At 43.0% G+C, this 26,301-nt stretch overlaps 1 protein-coding gene across 5 annotated transcripts in view; it reads right to left on the bottom strand.

The window, feature by feature from the left end:
• Positions 1 to 26,301, bottom strand: part of UROC1 (urocanate hydratase 1) — a 50,676-nt gene that overhangs the window by 15,546 nt on the left and 8,829 nt on the right. Inside the window, exons 3-18 of one of the 5 annotated variants that reach the window (XM_053670271.1) lie at positions 25,905 to 25,998; positions 25,002 to 25,061; positions 24,528 to 24,656; positions 24,329 to 24,390; positions 20,786 to 20,852; positions 20,553 to 20,696; positions 13,623 to 13,711; positions 11,407 to 11,469; positions 10,859 to 11,038; positions 10,449 to 10,546; positions 9,670 to 9,742; positions 8,108 to 8,229; positions 5,995 to 6,065; positions 3,876 to 3,974; positions 1,849 to 1,948; positions 336 to 589 (exon numbers count right to left, since the gene is read on the bottom strand). In XM_053670271.1, coding sequence (XP_053526246.1) covers positions 522 to 589; positions 1,849 to 1,948; positions 3,876 to 3,974; positions 5,995 to 6,065; positions 8,108 to 8,229; positions 9,670 to 9,742; positions 10,449 to 10,546; positions 10,859 to 11,038; positions 11,407 to 11,469; positions 13,623 to 13,711; positions 20,553 to 20,696; positions 20,786 to 20,852; positions 24,329 to 24,390; positions 24,528 to 24,656; positions 25,002 to 25,061; positions 25,905 to 25,998 — 1,519 coding nt within the window. In that variant the 3' untranslated portion in view covers positions 336 to 521. Of the gene's footprint in view, positions 1 to 335; positions 590 to 1,848; positions 1,949 to 3,875; positions 3,975 to 5,994; positions 6,066 to 8,107; positions 8,230 to 9,669; positions 9,743 to 10,448; positions 10,547 to 10,858; positions 11,039 to 11,406; positions 11,470 to 13,622; positions 13,712 to 20,552; positions 20,697 to 20,785; positions 20,853 to 24,328; positions 24,391 to 24,527; positions 24,657 to 25,001; positions 25,062 to 25,904; positions 25,999 to 26,301 lie in introns of those variants that run through there. The other 4 variants (XM_053670268.1, XM_053670267.1, XM_053670269.1 and 1 more) reach the window with 4 other exon arrangements.

Raw genomic sequence — 26,301 nt, 5'->3', positions numbered from 1 at the left:
AAATGTAGTTCTATAAGCTGGAAAAAGCCAGGAAACAGATTTTCCTCTGTAGTATTCTACAACATCATGGTGTGGCTAAAACCTTGACTTTGGCCTTTTAAAACTGACTTTAGACTTTTGGTGTCAGAAGTGTGGAAGTGTACATTTGGATTATTTTATCCATTAAGGTTGTGATTTATTATAGTGACCCTAGGATACAAACATAAACTGTATTAACATCAGAGAATTTCAGAACCAGGAATATTACAAAAATAAAAGGGGATATTACATAATGATAAAGAGGTCAATTCTCCAAAAAGATATAATAAACCTAAATGAATGTATACCCCACAACATAGCTTTAAAATATGAAACAAAATGCTTAAGAACTGAAAGAAAAAATAGATTGAATCCACAAATAGATTTGAAAACTTCACCACTCCTCCCTCAGTAATTTATAGAATAGGCAGAAAATCAGTAAAGATAAGTGACCTGAACAGCATTACCAATCAACCTGACCTAATTGGCATTTTAAGAATAATTCACCACATAGCAGCAGGATACATACTGTCAAGTGCTCCAAGATAGACAACATTTGGATCATAAAAACCTTAACAAATTTAAAAGAACAGAAATAATACATAGTAAGTTCTTAGACCATAAAGAAATTAAATCAGAAGTTAGTAACAGAAAAATATCTGAAAAATCCCCCAAAACTTGAAAATTAAACAACATGCTTCTAAATAATCCATAGATCAAAGAAGAAGTTCCAAAGCAAATTTTAAAATATTTTGAACTGGGTGAAAATAAAAATATAACATATAAAAATTTGTAGGATGTAGCTACAGCAGTGTTTAGAGATGAATTTATAGCATTACATACTTATATTAGAAAAGAAAGAGGTCAGATCAGTAACCCCAGCTTCTACCTCACAGAAAGTAGAGCAAGTTAAACTCAAAGCAAGCAGAAAGAAGGCCATACATACTGAAGACTAGAGCATAAATCAATACATTTGGAAGCAGAGAAGCAATTAAAGGAAAATCAAATAAACTGAAAGTTCTTCTTTGAGAAAAATCAATAAAATTGATAAACTTCTAGCCAACTGATCAATAAAAGAGAAGACACAAATGACCAATTGAGGAGTGACAGGGAGTACATCACAACTGACCTCATAAACAGTACAAAGCCAATAAAGGAATACAACTCTGTACAATAAATTTGATAACTTTGATGAAATAGACCAATTCCTTGAAAAAAGAATGGTGTTTCTGAGTGTCTGACTCCTTCCCTTGGGAACCTGTGCATAATGGAAGGAGCCAGGAATAAGAAAGTTACCCCAGAAATAGAACTCATCTGCCTGTGTGTTGATGATAATTATAGCAGTTGTACAAGCAGTATCAGTGATGAAAGCAGCAGAAGCTAACTTTCACTGAGCACTGGCCGTGGAACCTTGATATAATGCCGGATGTGTATACATTCATTTTATTCTTCACGACAAACCTTTGAAATAGGTACTATTGTTATTTCCATTTTACATGGAAATTTCCATTTCCATTTTACAGATGAGGACATTGAGGTTCCGAGACTTTGAGTACCTTGCAAAAGATCATCCAGCAATTGATGGGGCCAGAAGTGCACCCACAACTAGGGCATCCAACTCTCCTAGTTTGCCTAACACTGGCCCAATTTTAAAACCAGAAGTCCATGTCTCAGAACCCCCTCTCTCTGTCCTGGGTTGGTCGCTCTACATCATGCCTCTCAAATGCACCTTTTTTGTAACATCATGACTAGCTAAATGAATCAATTGATTTTTAAATAAAATCCAAATCCAACATTAAAAAATTATTAATACTTTTTTGCTTTTCTCACCTGCACAGAAGGCAGAGCCATCATAAATGTTGGAGGTCTCCCTAAAGGGGCTGTCTGTGCCACTCACATCATGGTGGTCTCGGCTCAGGACTACTGGTGCCTACAGTGTGCAAGGATACGAGATGTCAGCTTGGATCAGGCCCCACCAGAAGCTCATCAGATACACCACACCGGGAAAACAGACCTTTAATAAGAGGAAATGTGGATTTTTTTTATGTCTTCCTGCAGCTACTAATAGATTCTGCTTATTTTGACCCTTTCTATTTTATGTACCCAGAAACCCACATATCCTATGCATGTGTTAATTCACTGAGTCATCTCAACAACCCTATCCAGGTAGGCATGACTGTTATCATGCTCATTTTATAGAAAAGAAGATGGAGGCCCAGAGAGGATAAGTAACTTGCCCAATCTCACAGAGCTGGTAAATGGGTAGGCTGGGATTTAAAGACACACACAGCATACTAGAGTCTGGGTTCTTCCCTCAGGCAGCCTGGCCCCTAAGTCTGTGACACTACTGGGTGCTAGTTTTCCCAGCCCTTCTCAGTGGTAACAGAAATTCATGGGCTCCCCATATGGGAGTAGGTAGCCTGCCAGAAGGGTAACTCCCCACTGCTCTGAATCAAGAGGACCTTCTCTCCTTTCCTTGAACAGACCAAGTTTGCTTCCACCTCTCCACCTGCCCTGGAATCACCTGCCCCAGGTATTCTGGCACCTTTTGGATATTAAGGCCACAGTTCTATTCCAGCAACTCAGAAAGGCCTGTCCTGGCCCCACCATCTAAAGTCACTGCTCACCCTACCCCTTTATCCCTACCATGTCAACTCAACTCATTTTCTTCAATAGTGCTCATCACTATCTAAAACTCTCCCTGAATTTATATATTTGGTTAACATATATTGTTAGTTTCTCTTTACTAGTAAATAGGTTAAGGCAGAGACCCTGACTATCTTATTCTTTGCTACATTGCCCTCAGTGCTTAGAACAAGCCAGGCACAGAGGAAATGTCCAATGAATTGATGAATAAAAAAAAAAAAGAGGGAGGGAGGGAGAAAGTGAGGGAGGATTAAAACACCCAGTTCTCAGTGCTGATTTCTGACCCCAGCCTAGGTGTGAGTGTGCCCAGAGGGACACATTTGGCCAAGCTATGCCAGCCTTCCCCATGAGAACATGAGCTTTTGAGAAGTGTCAAAGAGTGGTACCCTCTGATGATGCTCCCTGAGAAAGGTTGGGGCTGCTGGCCTTGCTACCAGTGTTCTCAGAAACATCCACAGGGACAGCCTTCACTTTCATCTACTTCTATTTCCTTTTTGTTTCTGATCACTAATATTTCTGGTGCTTTTAAATAAAGGCCTGTTATAAGAACTCTGCACGTGAGCCTACAAAACAGAGTGAGAGGCCCCTCTGAACAAGTGTGTCGAGGGCTCCATGTTCTCCAAAGTTGGCAGGACTGATTCAGAGGTAAATAAGAAGTTTATTATGATTTTAAAAAGATAATTTAACAAAGATATATAAAATACTCAGATGAAAACTAACTCATTTAATCCTCACATCCATGCTTTGAGGTTAATATTGCCTTTTTTGACCTGGCTGGTGTGACTCAGTGCATTGATGGCCAGACTGTGAAGCAGAGAGTCTTTGGTTCAATTCCTGGTCTAGAGCACATGCCTGGGTTGTGGGCCAGGTCCCTGATGGGAGGCCTGCAAGAGACAACCACACACTGATGTTTCTCTCTCTCCCTTTGTCCCTCCCTTCTCTAAAAGAATTAATAAATAAAATCTTTTAAAAAAATACAATTCTCTTTTAACAGGAGGGAAACTGAGGCTCAGAGAAGGTACTTGACTTGCCCAAAGTCACACAGGGACTAGTGGCAGAACCTGGGTTTGAGGGCAGATCCTCATCTCTCCCTGCTCCCAGCTACTGACCATCAGTTGACACATACACAGATGATAGAATCTTGGGGCTGTGCTGGTGCTAACAAGAAGGACCCAAAGGGAGGCCCCCACCAGCAGCATGGGAAATGTCACCTTGATCTTTCCATGGGCAATGGCTTTGTTAAAGGCTACAGAAATGGCCACACGGCCTTTTTGGTCTGAGTACAGGATCCGTGCCTGGGAGCCCACCACCTATGGAGAGAAAGATAAAAGGAGATACCTCAGTGTCCTGATGATACATGGGAGAGACTTGGATGATATGTCCCACTAGCAGCCAGATGGTTGCCTCCAGGAAGGTCCTGAAGGACCCACAAGGTATGTGGTAGCCCTAAAATTGGTGGGCCTAAGGCAAGCCTGCATACCTACCCAGGGGGTGGTCACATCAACTCCTCACATGTCCACCTGCAATCTGCTTCTGAGACCCTGACTCATCCATCTCCAGGGATGTTACCTATTATTAGCTGTACCCTATTCAAGTCTTTCCAGTAATAATATTAACACTATTTAATGCAGTTTTTGATTGTGCCTGGCACAACTCTAAGAACTTTACACAGGCATTCATTTGTGAGTTTTATGAGGAACACACTATTGTCCTAATTGTAGGCTCTATTTTACAGATGAGGAAACTGAGGCCCAGAGAGGTAAGCAACCTTCCCTGGTCATCCAGACTGTAGGTGGCATGGCTAAGTATCTACACACTCAACTACAAGGATGCAGCACCTCTGGGGAGAAGGGAATGGGGAACTGTTCTTTAATAGGCACAAAGTTTTAGTCTGGGGTGATAAAAAAGTTCTGGAGATGATGGTGGTGATGATGGCACAACAATGTGAATGTACATAATGCCACTGAGTTGTACCTTAAAAATGGCTGAAATGGTAAAATTTACATTAATGCATATTTTACCAGAATTGAAAAAAAAAACCATCTGAAACCAGATGTCTGTAGTGCTGAGGCTGAGAAACCCTGTATTCTTCAAAGAGGATGCAGGTGTTTCCCTCAGCTGTTTGGCCAACCTTTCACCCCAGGAATGGGGTGAAAGGTTGGAGGGGCCAGTGATGGGTTAACCTTGCACTTCCCCATGAGCCTAAAATGCAGGGCTCAGTCTTGACCATTTTGCTTGCAGATGATTAGCTTTGTTTCTTTCTCCTGACTTTCTATCCAACAGCCAGGTGCTAGTGCTGGTGGGCAATGGCCTTAAAACCAGTTGCCTTAAATCCTTATGGGGGAAACTGTACTATAAATAAAATACAAATATAAACAGCCAATAGCCTTGGACATCTCAGACTCTGGCTTGTCACAGAGACTCCTCTCAGCACCAGGGGTTTTGTCACCAAAACATGCATACAAACCACTGGGCAAGGAGACAGCAATTTATATGGACGCCATTGGAGCACAGAAGCACTGGAAAGGGAGCAGTGCTCCTCCTGGTCAAGGACCCATTAGGTAGATGTGGTCTGGCCACTGGGTGCTATGGCCAAAAGCATGTGAACAAAATATCCCCTTTTTATTTTGTCCCTGGTACACAAAACCTGCTCTCCACATCAGGGCTTGTGCATTGGCTGGTCTCTCTGCCCCCCCGACTATCACATGGCTGCTCCCTCATTCTCCAACTCCCAGCATTTAGATCTGAACTCACAAGGCAGCTCCTCAGAGATACCTTTCTGATCCATCAGTATAAAGCAGTTCCTACCACACATCACACTCATTTTCACACTCACTAGAACACAGTCACAGTCACAATCACAGAAATGAAGCCAATGCAACCCTGGCCCTGTTGATGACTCATGCACTGACTACCATAGAGGGCCCGGTCCAAGCACTCCACCACAGCCAGGTGCATTTATCATCACCAGCATCTCCTCAGTATGGATGAGACACAAGGTTCAGAGGGGCTGAGCCACTCACCTAAGTCACACAGTTGAGAAGCCAGGATGCCTGCCTATTGGGACCTTCAGGGGTTGCTTCTCAAGAGAACTCTTTGTAGAGTAACTGGGTGAAGAGTGACTTGACTGGTCCTGGTCACTGTCCCAGGTCTTTTCAAGGGCCTTCAATTTCTCTACTCAGCACCCCAAGGAACAAGGTAGCTGCTGACTCTTGTGGGTCTGCCACTTAGTCTCATGGTGTATGTTGGCACCCTCTTGGATCTCTTGTCTACTGGCCAGGCAGGCAGTCTCATGGCCCACCCCTGCCCCCTACCAAGCTAAGCCCTCACCAGCTGGTGCTTGGCGGCCTCCCGGATCCAGTGAATGTTGTCCTCGTATTGCAGCCTCGTACCTGGGTTCACTGAAAGGAGAGAAGGGGAGGGATGTCACTGGCACCAGGAACTCCTGACCTGAGGTGAGGTATAGACCCTCCCTCTCTCAGACTGCTTGGCAGAGGCACCTGTTCTTCACCCATCATTGGAGCCCAGACTTGGGGTCAAGGAGACTCTCTCCTCAGCACTACACTAGGCCATCTGATTTTTGGAACCAGCAATGTCAGTAGTCATGTGAATTAATGCACATAAGTGTGCAGTCCCCTATCTGATATATTCATTCCCTCGATAAATATCAATTGAGTGCCGTGCCTGGCACAGGGAACAGATTGCTGCTGACTACAAAGAAAATAACTGTGTGGTGAGGTAGTCACTAGATTGGTTGGTCAGGAGGGCCAAAGTTCTCTCTGGGGAGGTAATGGTCAAGCTATGTCCTAAATGCTAAGGAGGAACCTGCTATTGTATGTAAAGATTTGAGGAAACAGCACTCTAGGCAGAGGAAACAGTAAGTGCAAAGGCCCTGAGGTGAGAAGAAGTTTGCCTTCCAAGTAAGATAGTCAAGTTGGCTAAAGTATGGACGGTATGCAGAGGAGGGTGGTAGCCCTGGAGCTCAGGTGCCACTCCTACTAGCTCATGAGAGCAGACAGTTAAATCTTCAGGAATTGTGTGAGCCAGTGGTTAACACAAACATCATTAAATTTCAATTAAATGAACTCACACTTTTAAAAAGACTACTAAAAAAAGTTTAAAAATTACAAAAATAAAAAATACAATAAAAACACTAATAAATCATAAATTAATTTAAAAAATTTAAAAATAGCCCTGGCTGGTGTAGCTCAGTGGATTGAGCATGGGCCTGAGAACCAAAGGATTGCAGTTTGATTTCCAGTCAGGGCACATGCCTGGGTTGCAGGCTAGTTCCCAGCAGAAGACACACGAGAGGCAACCATACATTGATATTTCTCTCCCTCTCCCTCTCTCCTTCTATCTTTCCCTTCCCCTCTAAAGATATATAAAGAAAATCTTTTAAAATTTTTAAAAATAAAGAAAAATAAAGACTATTAAAATTATGATGATGCTCATAATTTATTACTACTTAATTTACTACCATTTAGGAGGATCTATGTTCTCAAGGTTATCTACCTAGTGGAAATATTGCTACTATTCCAATTGGAGCCCCACTTGAAATAAGCAACCCTGAGAATATTCAAACCTTGGCCATCAATAGATCTAACAGCTCAGGGCTTCTTCCTGCAGAGCTGGTTGTTGAACACCCATCAGCCACCTACTGAGGGCTGTACAGTTGTCCTAACACCAAGAGGTCTCAGGAGGCCTCTGACAAGATTTCCAGGAGAAGGCTCCTGCTTCCCCTTTTTTCCTCTTGAGGCCTCCCCCTGCCTGGCTCCTCCCACATAGATAGTCCCATCTACCCTCAGCCTGGTTCCAACCCTGGATATCTGTAACCCAGGTTCCATCCATCCCCTTGAACTCGAATATGGAAGCAGGGTGAAAATGGCCCCTGGGGATTTAAAACAAGCAGCAAAGACTGAACCACTCACACAGGAAACCATCCGGAGAGAAGGCCATCTCTGTACCTGTAGAAAAGCTGTAGAGAATTGAGGGTACGAACTCTGACAGCTAAGTAAGTTTCATAAAATAACTGCCTTTTATTCTCTTCTTCGGATCATAAATGACACATTAAATTTGCTACACAAGAAGGGACTATGGTTAAACAGCCTCCCTCATCCACGTGAAAAGTCAGAACCAAGGCTCTATATCAGAAAAACCATGGATTAACTGGAGAGGCTCTGACATGAAATATGCAGAGTGGGCTTGGTAGATATGGGAAGCCAAAGGCTCTGAAGGGGCACAGAAGGCAGCTACAAAGAATCAGAAGCACTGTTGACAGGCACAAACTGAAGGCGGGATACCCATTTACTCACAAAGGCCAGGCAGGAAATGAAGAGAATGGGTGGGGGAAGGGCTGCCCTGTACTACCAGGAAGACAGGCTTATTATTGGACATTTTTGGGGCCACTGACTCTTGAGTGTCTCCAACCTGACAGCCTTACCTCCACCACAAATGGCCTCCTCCAGCACAGATGTGGCCAGCTGATCGGTGATTGCCAGGTCCTGAGGGTCCCCAGATGTGCATACCCAGCGGAAAGGCCCGAATCCCTGGGAAAATATATCCCTACCAGAAAAAAGTGCCTAGTCACCTTTTCAAGCTGGCTGCACCCACTGGCTGGACCATGATCCAAGGAGGGGAATCCAGCATATGTTCCAGAACTGAGAAGGGTGTGAAGGCTGTGTGTGACTTGGGGTGTGTTTTGGGGGGATTTATGTGTGGGAATGTATAATAAATTGGGGGAGGTGGCTTCAATGTCCAGAATTGTTGTTGGAAGCCTCTGAGTCACTAATTGGACAGGAAGTTTCAGTGAGAGGACCTGCCTCCTCTAGTCCCCTTCCATCCTCTCAGCAACCACCACCTGCTCTTTTTCTCTCCCCTTAAGTTACTAGGTCTTCTCCCTCCTCCTTCCCCTTCTTCCCCTTCTACCTCCTCCCTTCAGTGCCTTCCTTCCTTCTCCACCAGAATCCCCTTTGGTTCTCAGTATCTTCCCTCTCCTTCCCCCTTACCCATGATTTCCCCCTTCCTTTTCCTTCATCCTCCTACTTCTCTTTCCTCCAACCCCTCCTTACCCCTCAGTCCTCATTTGTTCCCTCTCTTCCTCCCCTCTCAGAGCTGCAGGGGCAGGGAGCTGGGACACAGACAAGAGAAATGTCTTAAGCTGTTGTTACTGACAACCCAACAATCAAAACTAAATAGTTGGGAGAAATAGTAAATGTGGGAACTTGGCCAAATTTGCCTGAGGTACAGTGACCTTCCTATGTGAACTCCATGCACAAAGAGGCAGCAGCCTATTCCTTCCCGGGGCTCCCACGCTAAACCAGCCCTCTACCCTCCTGCTTCTCTCCTCAGAGGGGCCAGTGGCCCAGCCCACTCTGGCTCTGCCCCCACCCACAGTGAACCTGAAAAGAAGATGTTTGCCTTTTTGCCTCCTTCCCTCTCTGGTCCTATCTTGCCACACTAGGGGAAAGAACTTCACTAAAAACATCCTGAGACCGTCCCTCCCCTGCCTTATATTGCTTGAGCTCAAACTCCTGGCCTTAGTCTTCAAGCCTCTACCCTCAGCCAGTCTCCCTCTGGGTACATTTCACTCCTCCCTACTTGTCCTGGGCCACTGGCCTCCCCAGACCTGCCCGGCACAGCCGGGTAGGTACAGGGGCTGCAGGGAAAAGCAGGTCTTGGCCTCCATGGATCAAACCATCAGCTACCCCCTTGGGCTCACAGCAATGGCTATGGGATGGACAGCATTTAGGGTTATGAGTATTGAAGACTGAGGAGTTCCCCAGAAAGTAACCTCAGCTCTAGGCCCCTGAAGCCTCCTTGCCCTGTCATTAAAGCCCTGTACAAGGTCTCTCATGATTTCAGTTTCTCTTCACCAGCATTTTGTTGTAGAATCCCATGACCTGGTATGGTCCGCACTCTGTGGCCTTCAGCAGTGGTCAGAGGAAGGGCTTTTCTGACCAGAATTTCCAGGACCCAGATGCTGGAAAGGGGCTCATCACTTACCCCATAATGTGTTGGACGTACGAGGGATAGCGGAACTCTGTCCTTTCAGCACCTTTCTTTTCCACATCAGCTCCTGTGGGCAGAGCATCTAGACAGTGTCACCTGAAGAGGCTGCAAGCTGGCAGGTTCCACCCAAGGTGAGGACATACAGCACCATCCAGATGACAATTTAAACACAGCCCAGAAAAAGACTGTGCAAGTGCTCTGTCCAGATAGTGAATCATCAACAGGTGTCTTTTCAGGTAAAGGAAGAGAAAGCAAGGGTAGGCTGGAGCCCATAAACTCTTGGTATGGGGCAGGGCAGCATGTACACATGCCTGTGTCTGCTGCAGGCATATCCAGGCAGGCACCTCAGAGCCTGCAGACTCTGAGGCAGGGGGAGAGTTGGTGCCAGAGATGGGGCTAGGAGGGAGACTTTCCACTGAATATCTTTTATACCTTCTGAACTTTACAATCTATGAATGAATCACCTATTTTACAGAAAAAAGTTTCCTCCACAAAAAAAGTAAAGCTGCATTTTTTGCAATGGAGCTTGTACATAAGTATTGTGCCCACTCTCTTTATGGTGCTTCATATTTTTAAGGCAAATGGAGAAACTGAGGCCAGAGAGGTAAGCTGGCAGGACTAGCTTCCAGAAGGTGAGGCAGAGGCACAATTAAACCTACATGCCCTGGTCCCTGCCTGCCCCAGGTCCCTGCCAGGATAGCCCTGGCTGGGGGGAGTATGCCTGCTGCCAACCCAGGAAGGATGGGCCCCTCAGCAAGCCACCCTTCTCTCACCTGCTCTCTGGGCTTCCAAGAGGAAAGCATTGCCATAGTCCCAAAAGAAAAAGTTCTCCTTGGCCAGTCGGTTGATGGCTGAGACTTGCCTCCTCAGGCTGCAATGGGCCAGCAATCAGTTTTCAGTTCCAGCCACTGGTAAGACTCTGAAATGGGCCCTCTCTGCCCCATCACTGTCATCCCCCGCCTCACCCCATGGAGGTCAGCCATCTCTGCTGACTTCCATTCAATCTGACAGAGTAGACAAAAGCTTGGAGACATAGGCTAAGGGTCCTAGCCAATGCCACACAGCTGGTCACTGGAGAATCAGGCAGAGGCCACAGCTACTCAGTCCAAAGATCCTTCTAGTGTATAGCCCTCCCACCCTGTGCCCTGCCTCATACCCCAAGCAGCCCTGGGACCTGCATCACCTTTCTTGGACCAGGCCCTTGAATGTGGCAGGATTGGAAGCCATGAGGCTCTGGGCCTCTGCAAAGCCAAGTTGCACAGGATAATAGCCACCATTAAATGGGTTGTGGCAGGATGTCTGGTCTGACCCCAGGTCCACCAAGAGCTCTCCTGTCGTGTCCAATTCATGGACCAGGCGTTCCCTGGAGAAGATGTGGTCTAGTCAGTGCAGAGCAGCAGCTGCCCAGGGCAGAGGCAGGAAGCATCTGGGGCCTGAGTTTAGGGCCTAGCTTGGAGGGGATTGTAACACATTTTCCAGCCCATGTGTCCAGGAGCCAGAGACTGAGGCTAATAACACATCCCTCCCCATACCCCTCTCCCCTCAAAGAACACCTATGGGAAGGCTGCTATGAACTCAAGCCAAGATATAGGTCTCAAAACCTGGAAGCAGAGCCTCAGGTCAACACTTGAAACTGCATTCCAGGAGCACTTGGTCACCACTGGGAATTTGCCTAGGGGAAAAGGTTCATCTGGGGTCCCCAAGTCTGCTGACTCCCATCCCTGTACTTACCAAAGATCCACCACATTGCCATGGTAACCAAGACTGAGAATCTCCTTTTTTTCCTTTGCTTTCCTAGAGGACAAAAAAACAGAACAAATGGCTCCATCACACCTGTCCACAGCTGTTCACACTGGCCAACACCCAGGGGACACACAGATGGCTAGAATGTGGAAGACCCAAGAGGCCACCAAAAGTATCATGTGCAAGTATAGGGCCTGAGATTCAGTGACCTATGAGGTGTGTCCTTTGAGGACCCAGCCCATAAGGGAAATGGCAGACTTGAATACCCTAGATAGGAGAACTGAGGTGACAATGGTGACAACGCTTCCTGAGGCAATACTTAGAATTAGTGCTATTGCTATTAGAACTCTAATAAGGACCATCCTAGAACTTACTCAAGGTGATCCTCAAATCACAAAAGTGACTAAAGTTGATTCCACATTGGAAAAATAAAAGTACAAAAAAAGAAAATATTTTGGAGAACAGAAAACTTGAATATATAAAGCCTCTCACAGATATGAAAGATATCAAAAAGCATCAATAAGTGGGGCAGTGTGGCACCTGCTCAAAGATGCAGATCAACTGAAGTCCTTGCTTAGCAGAGAGATGCCAGCAGGGGCCAGACATGCTCCTCTCCCAGGCACATCAGGATAACAAAACAAGAAAAGGACATTTGGTTGCAGAACAGTGAGGGATGCTGGGGAGGAGGACTGTATTACATACAGCCTAAGGGCAAGAACAGGTACCTTGAGTCCCCCAAGAATAACTCCATTCCCATCTGTGTCTTCTGCAGCTCAGGGAGCAGAAATGTGGTGAGACAGGCTGCTTAAGGCAGTTTGTTAAACTGATGTGAAATGATTGAGTGTATGTGTGAATGGCAGTAGAGTTAAGGAATTAAGCTGGCCCAAACTTTGTGTAAGTGAAAAAAGAAGGCAAATGGAAGAGGTATATTTAGATATGGCAAGAATATCAGAGTGGTTAGAAGTATGTGAGTGTGAGTGTCTGAGTATGTATGTTGCAAGTATGTGTAAATGGGTATGTGTGTGTGTCAGAGTGTACAAGTGCGTATGTTCAGGACGCTAGCCAGCATTAACAGGAACAGCAGTCGAATCAGACAAAAGCCTTTAGTGGCACATTAGAGTTTGGAATTTTTCCTATAATTAATGGAGAGTTAGTTATCTGAGAGTTTTACACAGGGGTGCAATGTAGTATTTTAGAAAGATCTATGTCAAATAATATCCCATCTTCAGAACAGGAATGTTTCTCAAAATCTGTGTGTACTTAAATATTTTCATACAAGCCCCCATTGACTAGAATATTGTAGTTGGGATGGAGAGTCATGGTGGTGATGCACCCTCCCCACACAGGCTCAGTACTGCAAAGCAAATCAGTTGAGAGGATGCTTCCAAAATGGCATTTGAGCAAAAGCCCTATGGCAGTCTGTTCCCCCAACCCCATTCCAAATAAAGCACCTCAGAAGACATCAAGCAGAAGGGGAAAAGCTACCCCTGATACCACACAGGCAATTACAATGAAGAGGAAGATGAACTTATATTGAACCTGATAGAGTCACTCTGAGGGAAAGCTCCATCATTCAAAGGTTCATGTTTCCCCAATAGATTCAGTGAGCATCTACTATGTGCAAGGCTCTGGAATGAGCACTGAGGTCACAATAGTGAGAAACACAGACATATTATTTGCAAAAATATGGCTGAATAGCCCTGACTGGTGTGGCTCAGTTGATTGGGCATCGTCCCACAAAGCAAAAGGTCACTGGTTCAATCTTCAGTCTGGGCACATGCCTGGATTGTGGGTTCTGTCCCTAGTTGGGGTATGTTTGAAAAGCAACCAATCAGTGTTTATCTCTCACACCAATGTTTCTCTCCCTCTCTTTCTCCTTCCCTTCCCCTCTCTAAAAATAAATAAAATATTTTTAGAAAAAAAACTATGGCTCAGTGTTGGGGGGAAAATAAGAGGATAATTGAAAATCTATTAGAACAAAGTGTCTGACCACCAAAGTATGCAAACCCAGGGGTTTCTTATACAACAGCAAGTAATAGATATTACTAGATCCTTCCTGCTATACTGTCTATGAGTGTTAATGAGGTGTGGTGGCCATCTGTGGCCAGGCGCCAGGTATTGGCAGGCCTATTCTGAGCAACCCAGACTTTGGGTCCCCTCCCATGGTCTCCCCACTTTCAATGCTCACTTGTTAGATGTTGTACCTGAGTCTTTCAATGCAGTGGTCCAAGTTGTTGGTCATTTCCATCAGCCAACCTTGCTGGTGGCGTTTCATCAGGGCTGCTTTATCCACCTGTGACCAAGAAACATAAGCCACCCAGTCACAAATCATCCCAGGGTCCCAGTCACAAATCATCCCAGGGTTTGTCTCCACTAGGTAGGTACCATACTCTGATATAAATCACCCACTTTTCTTTTCTTTTTTTTTAAAGATTTTATTTATTTATCTTTAGAGGGGAAGGGGGGAAGGAAAGAAGGAGAGAAACATCAATGTATGGTTGTCTTTCGTGTATCCCCTCCTGGGAACTGGCCTGCAGGGAACCGGCTTGCAACCCAGGCATGTGCCCTGACTGGGAATCGAACTGCGATTGTGTGGTTCGCAGGCCCACGCTCAATCCACTGAGCTACACCAGCCAGGGCTTTCTTTTTCTTTTTCTTTTTCTTTTTTTTTAGTGACATTAACCATAGCATTTTAATCCCCCCCCCCACGATTCCCCTCTGCCTCGCCCAACCTTACCTCACACCCTCAGTCCTTACCCCTCTTTGGCTTTGTCCGTTTGTCCTTTATACATGTTCCTTGATGACCCTTCTATTTTTCCCCCTTATTCCTTCCCAACTCCCCTCTGGTTACCATCACTTTGTTATGTATTTTCATTGTTTCTGGTTATATTTTGCTTGCTTGTTTTGTTGATTAGTTTCCTCTTATGGTGAGATCATATGGTATTTGTCTTTCACCACCTGGCTTATTTCACTTATATTATGCTCTTCAGTTCCATTCATGCTGTTGTGAAGGGTAGGAGCGCCTAAGCTACTTCTAGCACTTGGCTATTGTAAATTGTCTGCTATGAACATTGGGGTGCACAGGTTCTTTTGAACTGGTGTTTGAGGATTCTTAGGGTATAATCCCAGCAGTAGAATTGCCATGTCAAAAGGCAATTTCATTTTTAGTTTTCTGAAGAAATTCCATACTATTTTCCACAGTGGCTACACCAGTCTGCATTCCCATCAATAGTGTTCTAGGGTTCCCTTTCCCCCACAACCTCACCAGTACTTTTTGTTTGTTGAATTATTTATGATGGCCATTATCACTGGTGTGAAGTTGTATTGCACTGTGGTTTTAATTTGCATCTCTTTGATGGCTAGTGATGCTGAGCATCCTTTCATATGTCTCCGGGCCCTCTGTACATCCTCCCTAGAGAAGTGTCTCTCCAGGTCCTTTACTCATTTTTTAATTGGGTTGTTTGTCTTCTTGGATTCCTGTGAGTTCTTTATATATTTTGGAGATGAAACACTTGTCTGAGGTACATTGGCAAATATATTTTCCCATACAATTGGTTCCCTTTTCATTTTGCTGATATTTTTAGCTGTGCAGAAGCTTCTTATTTTGATGAAATTTCATTTGTTTCTTATTTCCTTTATGTTCCTTGCTCTAGGGGACATATCAGTGAACATACTGCTGTGTGGAATATTTGAGATTTTCCTGCCTATGCTCTCCTCTAGGACTTTTATGGTATCACAACTTATATTTAAGTGTTTTATCCATCTTGAGTTTATTTTTGTGTATGGTGTTAGTTGGTGGTTGAGTTTCATTTATTTGCATGTAATTGTCTAGATTTCCCAAAACACTTGTTGAGGAGGCTATTTTTACTCCATTTTATGCTTCTGTCCCCTTTCTTGAATATTAATTGACCATAGAGACTTGCATTTATTTTGGGGCTTTCTATTCTGTTCCATTGTTCTATGTGTGTGTTCTTATGCCATTTTTGAAATGTTTGTTCCATATCTGTGAAATATGTCATTGGTATTTTAATAGAAATTGCCTTGAATCTATAAATTGCTTTGGGTAGTACAGACATTTTGATAATGTAAATTCTTTCAATCCATGAACATGCTATATGCTTGTATTTGTTTGTGTCTTCCTTAATTTCTTTCTTCAGTGTTATTTAGTTTTCTGAGTACAGGTCTTTTCACCTACTTGGTTAAGTTTATCCCTAGGTCCTTTATTTTTCTTGTTGTTATATCAAATAAGTTTTTCCCCTAATTTCAGATTCTGATATTTTCTTGTTGGTGTATAAAAATGCCTTGAATTTCTGCATATTGATTTGTGTCCTGCTGTATTGCCAAATTCACTTATTAGGTCATGTAGTTTTTTGGTAGAGTTTATAGTGTTTTCTATGTACAGAATCATGTCATCTGCAGACAATGACAGTTTTACTTCCTCCTTTCCAATTTGGATGCCTTTTATTTCTTTTTCTGGTCTGATCACTGTTGCTGGTGACTTCCAATACTATGTTGAATAGAAATGGTGAAAGTGGACATTCTTGTCTTGTTCCTAATCTTAGTGGGAAAGCTTTTAGTTTTTGCCCATTGAGTACAAATGATGTTGGCTCTCCATTTCTTATATATGACCTTCATTATGTTGAGAAATGCTCCCTCTATTTCCACTTTGCTGAGTGTTTTTATCACAAATGGGTGCTGTACCTTATCAAATGCTTTTTCTGCATCTATCGATATGATCATGTGATTTTTGTCTTTCCTTTTGTTTATGTGATACATTACGTTTATTGATTTGCAAATATTGTGCCATCCTTGCATCCCTGGGATGAATTCCACTTAATCATAGTGTATGATGTGTTTAGTGTACTGCTGGATGCAGTTCACCAATTTTTTTTGAGGATTTTAGTGTCTATGTTCATCAGCGATATTGGCCTGCAGTTTTCTTTCTTTGTTGTGTATTTATCCGGTTTTGAAATTATGATGATGCTGGCTTCATAAAAAGAGTTTAGGAGTCTTCCATCTTCTTGGATTTTTTGGAGCAGTCTATGAAGGACAGGGTTAGTGCTTTCTTAAATGTTTTATAAAATTCTCTTGTGAAATCTTCCAGTACAGGGCTTTTGTGTGCTGGGAGATTTTTGATTACTGCTTTGTTTTCACCATCTGTAATTGGTCTGTTCAGGCTTTCTGCTTCTTCTCCATTCAGTTTTGGGAAATTCTATTTTTGTAGAAATTTGTCCATTTCACCCAGGTTTTCAAAAATCTTGGCATACAGTTCTTCATAGTAACTTCTTACAATCTTATTTCTGTGGTATCAGTTGTAATCTCTTCTGTTTTATTTCTGATTTTGTTTTTTGGGTTCTGTCTCTTTTTTTCTTGATGAGTCCACTTAAAGTATTGTTGATTTTGTTTATCTTTTCAAAAGAAAGGGGGAGGGATTTGGAGGAACAAGTATGAAGGACACAAGGACAAGAACTAAGGGGGGTGGAGATGGGAGGGAGGTGGGGAGCACAGGGTGGGGTGGGCTGGGATGGGAGAAATGGACAGAAAACTGTACTTGAAAAATAAGTAAATAAAAATTTTAAAAAAGAATGAGCTCCTGGATTTACTGATCCTTTGAGTTTTTCTTTTAGTCTCTATGTCCTTTAATTCAGCTCTAATCTTGGTTATTTCTTCCTTCTATTTGCTCTGGGCTGCCTTTGTTGTTGTTCTTTGAGTTCTTGTAGGGTTAGGTTGTTTATTTGAAATTTTTTCTTCTTTTTTTATTTTTAGGTAGACCTGTATGGCTATGAATTTCCCTAACAGGACTGCCTTCTCTGTGTCCCATTGTTTTGGGTTGTTGTGAGTTCATTTTCATTTGTTTCCAGAAAGGTTTTGATTTCTTCCTTTACCTCATTTTTGACCAATTCATTGTTTAATACAATGCTATTCAATCTCCATGAATTTGAGTGTTTTTGAGCTTTTCCCTTGAGTTTGGTTCCTAGTTTCAGTCCTTTGTCGTTGGAGAAAATGCTTGGTATGATGAAAATTTTCTTGAATTTGCTGAGGCTTGTTTTGTGTATTATAATGTGGTCTGTCTTTGAAAATATCCATATACATTGAAAAGAATGTGTATTTTGCTTCTTTAGGATGAAAGGTTCTATATGTATCAGTTGAGTTCATTTGATCTGGGGCATTGTTCAATGATGCACTATCCTTGTTGTTACTTTGTTTGGAAGATCTATCCATTTTTGATAGTAGGGTGTTAAAATCCCCTATTATTAGCATGCTGCTGTCTATATCTTGCTTGAAGTTCTCTGAGATTTTCCTTAAATATTTGGGTGCTCCTGTGTTGGGTGCATATATGTTTATAATGTTTATATATTCTTCATGGATTCTTGCCTTGAGTATTATGAAGTGTCCTTCTGGGTCTCTTTTTATGGCCTTTGTTTTGAAGTCTATTTTGTCAGATATAAGTATTGCTACCCCAGTTTTTTTTTCATTCATTTGCCTGGAGCATTTTTCCCAACCCTTCAATTTCAGCCTGTGTAGGCCTTTTGTTCTGAGGTGGGTCACTTGTAGGCAGCATATGTGCTGGTCATATTTTCTTATCCATTTGGCTACCCTATATATTTTGATTAGACCATTTAATCCATTTACATTTACGGTTATTATTGATAGGTACCCATTCGTTTCCACTTTACCCCTTTTGTACCTGTCTTCCTCTCTCTCTCTCTCACTGTTTTTCTTTTTCTTCTTAAAGTAGTCCCTTTTGCATATCTTGCAGTGCTGGTTTGGTGGAGGTGTATTCTTTTAGCCTTCTTTCATCTGGGAATCTCCTTATTTTGCCTTCCATTTTAATTGAGAGCCTTGCTGAGTAGAGTAGTCCTGGTTGTAGGTCTTTGATTTTTATTAGTTGGAATACTTCTTGCCATTTCCTTTTGGCTTGTAGTGCTTCTGTTGAGAAGTCAGCTGGAAGCTGTTTTGTGTGTTTCTCCCTCGCTGCCTTTAAGATTCTCTCTTTGTCTTTGAATTTTGCCATTTTAATTATGATGTGTCTTGCAGTGGGCCTCTTTGTGTTCCTCTTGATTTGGATGCTCTGTGCTTGCTGGATTTGTGTGTCTTTTTCTCTCATCACATTAGAGAAGTTTTCCATCATTACTTTTTCAAATAGGTTTTCTATCACTTACTCCTCTTCTCCTTCTGCTATCTGTATTATATGGATATTATTCCACTTTATTTTGTTCTGAAGTTCCAGTAACCCCTCTTTTTTTTTAGTCTGTTTTCCTTTTCTTGATCTTTATTTTTTCTACCTTGTCCTCCAGCTTGCTGATTCGATCTTTTACTTCATTTAGCCTGATTTTGATTCCCTGCACTGTGTTCTTCAATTCAGAGGTTATGTATTTCATTTCCTCTTTGCTCTTGTTGAAAGTTTCTATGTCCTTTTTTATGCTTATATAGTTTGCAGTAAGTTCCTCATAGTTTCCCTGTAATTTTTGGTAATTCCCACTGAACTCATAGAGCTTTCTTACATCCATTGTTTTGAACTCAATATCTGATAGCTGACTTGCCTCTATTTAATTTAGCACTCTTTCTGAGGATTCCTCCTTTCATTTCAATTGAGGGCTGTTTCTATTTCTTCCCATTATTTATGAGACTATTATTAATTGCTTCTGCCTCTTAAATTGATCCACTTTGACTCCCTGAGTTTGTAGCGTGAACTTCTATGGTAGGAGGCCTGTGAGATTCAATGGTGCAATCTCCTTGATCTCCTGGACTTGATGCTCTTGGGATGCCCTTTATGATGTTTTATGTTAACCCTCTGGATATCACTGAGTTTTGATTGCCCTTCTTTGGTGGGTCCTTCCCTCCACCTGGTTGACTGAGGGTCACTCTGTCCATTACATCTTATATGCTGTTTTGCAGGTGCAGCCAGAACAAAACCACAAAGCCCAGGAAACAAACCCACATCCATAAAAATAACTACCCCTCCACAATCCCACTACCAACAGCAAATGAACCAGCATTAACAAGGGTGTAAAGAGATTAAGACTATTGTATGAAAGGAGAGAAATAAACTATAGTATCAAGTCCAGTGCCTTAAATATGCACAAACTTGATGGACAAGATCACTTTTGTCAGGGCAGATGCCTTCCAATATTCATTCTTCCTCTTTCTTTTTTTAAATCAACAGAAGTTAGGTTGTGTTTAGAGTAACATTGTGCTCAGACCCAGGAGATGAGCCATGTCCAAAATAACAAATATCCTTTCCACTGTCTCCAGCTCCCTTGTAAATAAGAATATCCATTTGATCCAATACTGACCAGAATTTTGAGGTATTATTATTATTACTATCATCATTATTTTGCTTATATAGAGTCAGGCATAGTTGGCACTGCCCTTTCTCTTTTCTTCCTTCCCTGACTATATATAGATGGGTTGGCTAGGGCTGTGGCAGCCATTTTGTACCCATAAGGGAAGCCCAAAAGAATCTAGAGATATTGGCTCTGAGCTGCTGAACCAATGCCAACACTGTTGGTTATATGAGAAAAATAAAATCCTATTTATGTGAACTGCCATATCTCAGTCTCCTGTTATCTGCAGTCAAATGGGCTCCTAACAAGCACAGCTATGTATGTTACAGGTTCAGTATCAACTAAGTGTAAATCACACTGGTTTGTATCACCAAGGCTTTTCTTAGAGTCACTCACCTTCTCTTCCTGTTTCCTTGCCTGTCCTTGGCACTACCAAAGAAAGCTGTGATGGCCACTGAGAACAAGCTGCTGCACTCCCCTCTAGTGATGGGCAGCGCATCTGCTTCCTACTCCTTACTGTGAACTGTCTGAGTTAGGGGTATCTACGTTCATTTATTCATAACTATTTATTATCTCCTAGCTATATTCCACATTTTCAGTGTGGTAATGGAAGCTTAACCCATAGAAAGTCAGTTTCATGGGATAGCATCTACAGCCACTGACCATGGAAAATGATGAGCACTTTGAAGGCAGGAGGGGTATACTGCCCTGGGAACCTACACTGGAAGGCTTTGTGGAGGGGACAAGGAAGGGGCCAGAGATGAGAGTGTTATGTGTGAGCAGCTCTTGAATGAGGAAAGAGGGAGGTGGGGAGGAATGAGGACCCAGTGTTCCTCGTGTGCTCACCTCTGCTATAACACCAATGCATCCCACGATGACTGAGGCTTTGGCCTGAGCCCCACTCATTCCGCCCAGTCCAGAGGTGACAAAGACTTTCCCAGCCAGGTCATTGACACCCAGGTACCGACGACCAGCATTTAACAAGGTGAGCTGCAGAGAGAGGAGTTGAAAGCTCACTGTCTACTTTAGGCATGTCCACCTCCCATCCCCTGAGGCCAGGCATGACCTCTGCCTCTTACCACTGTGCCATGGATGATTCCCTGAGGACCAATATAGCAATAACTGCCTGCCGTCATCTGGCCATACCTGACCAAAGAGAAAGCAAGCAAAGGATGAGCCCCGTGCCAGCCCCCAACTTTTGATGGTTTAAAATTTATTTTTAATTACTTCCAAATTCATTAATATATTCTTCTTAAAAAACAAAAGAAAATATTTTAGAAAAGTTTACAGTCCCCCATTTTTGGTACCCTCTGGCCTCTGAGATCTCTTATAATAGATTTCATTCTCTTTTTTTTCTTGCGTCCCCTGCTGTGGGTTTTTGCCGGGTGGTTCTGCCACATGTGTTGGTTGCCGTTCATTCAAAACTGTAGTATTATTGGTAAAATCACACTGGAGAATATTTAGCCACATTGACAAAAGTTTAATGTGACCCAGCACTTCCACTTTCCATGCCTATGCCCATGTAAAGACATGCACACCCCTGTTCATAGCAATTTGATTTGCAGTGGCCAAACCCTGAAATGCCCATCACCAGGAGGAATGAATTGCAGTATATGAACACAATGGAACTCTACACAGAAAAAAGAAAGAATATACTCCTCCTGTGTGTGATGGGCCTAGCCTTGAAGCCTGCCATGAAAGAGTACATTCTGCAGGATTCCATTCATTTAGTGACCTTCATCTTGGGACTTTACCTGCTGCAAGGAGGGCTGGGAGCTGTGGGAGGCAGGGTGGGGTTTGGTCTCCAGCAAGAGGTGCTGACATAACTATGCACACTCCAGACTTGCACACTGTACTGTGTGTAAGTTAGACTTCAGCAAACCCATTTAGAGCGCTGTTTTGCACGAGGAGTTATTATTATCAGTGTTAGTTACATAAATGGCCTCATTTGGTAGGCGTTGTTTCTACAGCTTGTATTTTCCCTAAACGCAAGGCTTGTGAGATTCTTTACACATCAACACTCACACATCCTGCTCACTCCTTTGGTGGCTCCAAGTATGTAGTATCAGAAGCCACAGAATGTTCTCTCCCCTATAGATCATCAGGATGGCTCAAAATTTGCTACAGAAATAATGTTGCAGTGAGCCATCTCTGATCTGCATCCCAGGGTAGAAACCAGGAAGCAGGAGTGCTGGGTCATCAGGTGCACACGTTTAAAATATTAACGAATACTGTTCGACTCCTAAGTGACTGTCCCCAGCAATGCATGATCATGCCTGTTTGCATTCCTTGATAATTTTCAAATATTTTAATTGCTGGCAATGTAATGGGGGAATGACAACATTTTGTTGTTGCCTTAATTGTACTCCTCTTGAGGTAAGGACAGTCTCAACGGAGACTACCACTTACTTTCCTCCCTTACAAATTGTAAGTTCATATCTCTTTTCTATTGGATTCCTGTTGCCCAGGAATTTACCCTTCTGTCTTCTGGATCAGAAGCGGATCCTGATTCTCACAGATCTGTATCTAAATATCAATCGTATCCCATAATTTAGGCAAGGCACTGGACCACTAAGAACCTGTGTTTCCTCTTTCAAAACATGGGGACGCAGTACCCTTACCTTGAAAGGTCATATGAATATTGTAAAACATAACAGAATAGTGCTGATATGATAAATACCCATCCAGGGAAACAGGTGAAACCATTAGAAACTACCTCAACCCCCAGAATGGGTGTGTTCCCTGGTGGGCCTGCATGCATTCAAGCAAAGTGCCCAACGGTTCCCTTTGTGCCACATGCTAAAGGTGTCACCTTTATCATTTAATTAACTCTCACACTCATTAATATTTCCTCTTTACAGGTACAATCCAAGTTTCCAAGGTTATACTATGATACATAGCAGAGCTGGCTGAATCCTTTGTGTTTAAGTGATCTGCTGCATGTTACTCCCAAGATAACTCTTGTAAGTAAAAGTGTGGGGTAAAAGTTTCTTTATCCCAGTCACTAGATATAGCCCACCCAACTACCTCTAGCTTCCTGTACTGACCTAGACCCCACTGACAATCTGTGATTGCCTGTTTTTTTCACGTCCTCCCCAGCACTGGGTATTATCTGTAGTTTTATTTTTGTCAGCCCAACAGTGAAAAGGGCTTTCCTTTAGTTAGTAGTTCTCAGTTTTTTTTTTAAATGTGATCTGCATTTTTTCTTTAGTTAACCACCTACAGCATCTGGGGTCAACCTTCAGGGGCAGCCAGACCAGGTCTGCCTGATTCTGCAGCTTCACCCTCTTTAAACTTCCATCCTGTATCTATAAAACAGAAGCTTAGTGACTTGCTGGAGGTCGCAAGAGGCAGAGGAACCAGGAGTAGACCCCATCCCTCTGACCCTTGGGTGCTTCCACTGGTACAGCAGAGGTCTTCAAGGCTCATAGTAATAATAAGAGCAACCATGACTACTAATGACTAACAAAAAAAGTAATTTGGTTTCTAATTCTCAGTTTCTTCCTCCACAAAGTGGAGTAGTAAGAGTACCTATTTCAGAGGATTATGCAGAGGATTAAAACTGTAAATCTTAGAATGACAAACCGTGGTGACTATTATATTATAAAGCACTAGTCTGAGGCCTGATTTATTGGCTCCCAATACTATGATGTGATTATATTTTACATGGTTATTATCACTCCCAGAGATCCACAAAGATGTACAGATCAGGACATTCACTGTAAAACTGCAAACAACCCAAATCAGGAGGCAAGTGAGCTAAATGAATCATGGTACAATTGAACACTGCAGGTAAAATGGGAACAAGTTAGACCCACGTTTCCTGAGATGGAATAATGTCCAAGCTATATTGTCAAAGGAGGGAGGCAAGTACAGAGGCATCATAATGATTTAATTACCTATATTTGTTTTAGCCATTCACATAAGAAATTTGGTTGAAAGGATGCAAAGGAAACTGTAAATTGGAGATCTAGTGTGGGAGAGGGATTTCCTTTACACTGTAGCTACTTTTATAATGTTTGAGGGAAGTTTTCAGCCCAGATCATGCATTAATTTTATAACAAATGAAACGACAGTACTTTGCATCTTTACGAGGTTTGAGTTGCTTATATGCAGGCATTTGTTAGAACTCACTGAATGGTACATGTAAGATCTGTGCGTTTCATTATGTGTAAATTTCACTTCAAAAGAAAAACCTATAAACAAATATTGAATTCCAGACCATAATATTTATAGCTTACTTTGAAATGCATCAAAACCCAATTGGACAGATGGATAGATAGAGGGACAGACAGAAAGACACAGATAAAGTGAGTTCAATAGTACATTAATCACAGAATTTTTTATGTTTACTGTTAATTCTTTCAATTTCCTGTATGTTTGAAACTGTTCATAATAAAATGTTAGATAAAAGCAGGATTCAAATTGTATGTCCATTTGCTTATAAGTATATAAAAATCGCAGGCATATTCATAAAAACTGCTCGGGAATATGTAAATATGGAATTGGTACAGCACAATGATTATATTTTTCAAAATTTTATTTAATATTGCTACATTGTTTTATAATAAATATATGATATTTACTGGAAAGATATAATGTAAACTGAAATACAGACTTACATTGTAACCCCCATGGCAAAGAGCTTCTCATACTCGGTTCTAGAAGAGTAATTGGGAATGACCTGGAAAAGATGGACAGCACCCAAGGGCTAAGGGCAGCATAGTGCCCTTGGAAACAATAGGTAAGCAGGTGTCAGGGGCAACTGGTTTTCCCCACTGTCCCTGAGACATCACTATGCCCAGCTGCCTCAGGACCCACCATCCCATTAGTAATGACCAGCCTTGGGGCTTCAGGGCTGCTTGGGAAGAGGCCCAGAGGGTGTCCACTGTACATGACCAGCGTCTGCTCCTCTGTCATCTGCGACAAGTAGGACATTGTCAGCCAGAACTGCAGGGGAGAGCAAAACATGGAAGGCCCTGTAAGTGGGGGACCCACAGTGGGCCCCAAGGCACCCCCCAGACTCCAACAGCTCCCCAGGCCTCAGAAGTCCTGCCCCATGGCCCATCCCTCCAGGCCTCTGTTATACTCTAGTGGTTCCTAGTGCCTCAAGTTAGGCTACTCCTGCCCTGAAGACCTTCCACATCCTCAAATTGTCTCCAGTGCTGTAATCTCAGGCATCAGGCAGACAGAGACCTGAATCCCAAGCCCTGGGTTTATAACCTCCTTCTAGGCCAGAGGACATGGTCATGAGTAGGGCCTGGGCATGGAGCCAGGCCTCATAGTTTAGTGTACCTGAGCCCAGTTGCTGAACACTTGTCCATTTCCGCCGTAGGTCACAAGCTCCTGGGGAAACTGAAGAAGACAAAGTATCATCTGAGACAGCAGCCGGGGGGTGGGGGGCACCCACCCCTGCATTGGGCTGTGTGGGGCAAGGTGGCTGATGAAGGGGTGGTGGAGGCAATGGGAGAAGCCAGAGGGTGTGGCCCACCTGTGACTGGGATAAGGGCTTAGCTTGGGGTGAGGGATAGAGCTGGGTCCAGAGTCACTTTGGAAACTCAGCCTGGGGTCAATGCCATAAGTACATTTGTGATCAGGTTTTGGGGCCAGGGCCACCGCCTAGAAAGCTCTCACCACTACACAGCACGGTCATATTCTAGGACCATGTCACCCTCAACTATAATACTTAGAGATTCACCTTGCAAAGGCTATCTTGTCTCAAATATAGGATCTGATGTATAGACTGGCTCTCAAGGAGGCCTGTTACAGGCACATGTGGTCACACCTGGGTCACCCACACATGGCTACTGAGCAGTTGAGTCATGGCTTGTCTGACATGCTCTAAGTGTAAATAAAACTCACTCCAGATTTAGACTTAGTGGAAAAAATTGTGAAATAGCTCAATATTTTTTTTACTGATTACATGTTACAATGATGATATTTCAGATATATCAGGATAAACAAAATACAGTATTAAATCTTTTCTTTTTTACTTTTTCATATGGCTATTGGAAAACTTAAAATTACATGTGTTTCTACTATACCAATATTGATGTCCTGATGTTGGTGCTGTGCTATAGTTACTGGGAATCTATCATTACTTCTAAATAAAAAGCTTACATGCATTATATGGGTGTCTCACGTTACAATTCTATTGGACAGTCCCGGCCCTTGTGCTTCAGTTTCCCTAGCTATTACCTGGGCCACGGCAGGATCCAGGTTGTTCATGATCATGTGCATGATGGCTGCTGCGGCTTTTGTCCGGCAAGGGTACTGCTTCATTGGGTAGGCCCTGCAAGGGGAGTACAGACATTAGGTATGATGATGGGAGGACACACAGGTGTGAACAGTGAGACCCAACATTGCTGCAGAAGTCACCTGGGAGATCCCAGCAGGAACCAAAGCCAACTGGCTCTGGTGCTCACCTTATGCTTTGTGCCCCCCACCCTTTTATGTATGGGCAGTTCAGCTGCCACTCCACCCCAGGCCACCCTTCCTTTCTTCTCAGCAGGCTCCCACTGAGAGAATGTTGACTGTGAAACAAAGCTGATGTCTACTTTCCAGAAGCCTCTACTCTGGGTGCCATTTATTTTTT

Source organism: Artibeus jamaicensis, unplaced genomic scaffold, assembly GCF_021234435.1.
Source record: "Artibeus jamaicensis isolate MK-2021 breed Jamaican fruit bat unplaced genomic scaffold, CSHL_Jam_final contig_558, whole genome shotgun sequence".
Taxonomy (NCBI): Eukaryota; Metazoa; Chordata; class Mammalia; order Chiroptera; family Phyllostomidae; genus Artibeus; species Artibeus jamaicensis.
This window is presented reverse-complemented; position numbering and strand designations above follow the sequence as displayed.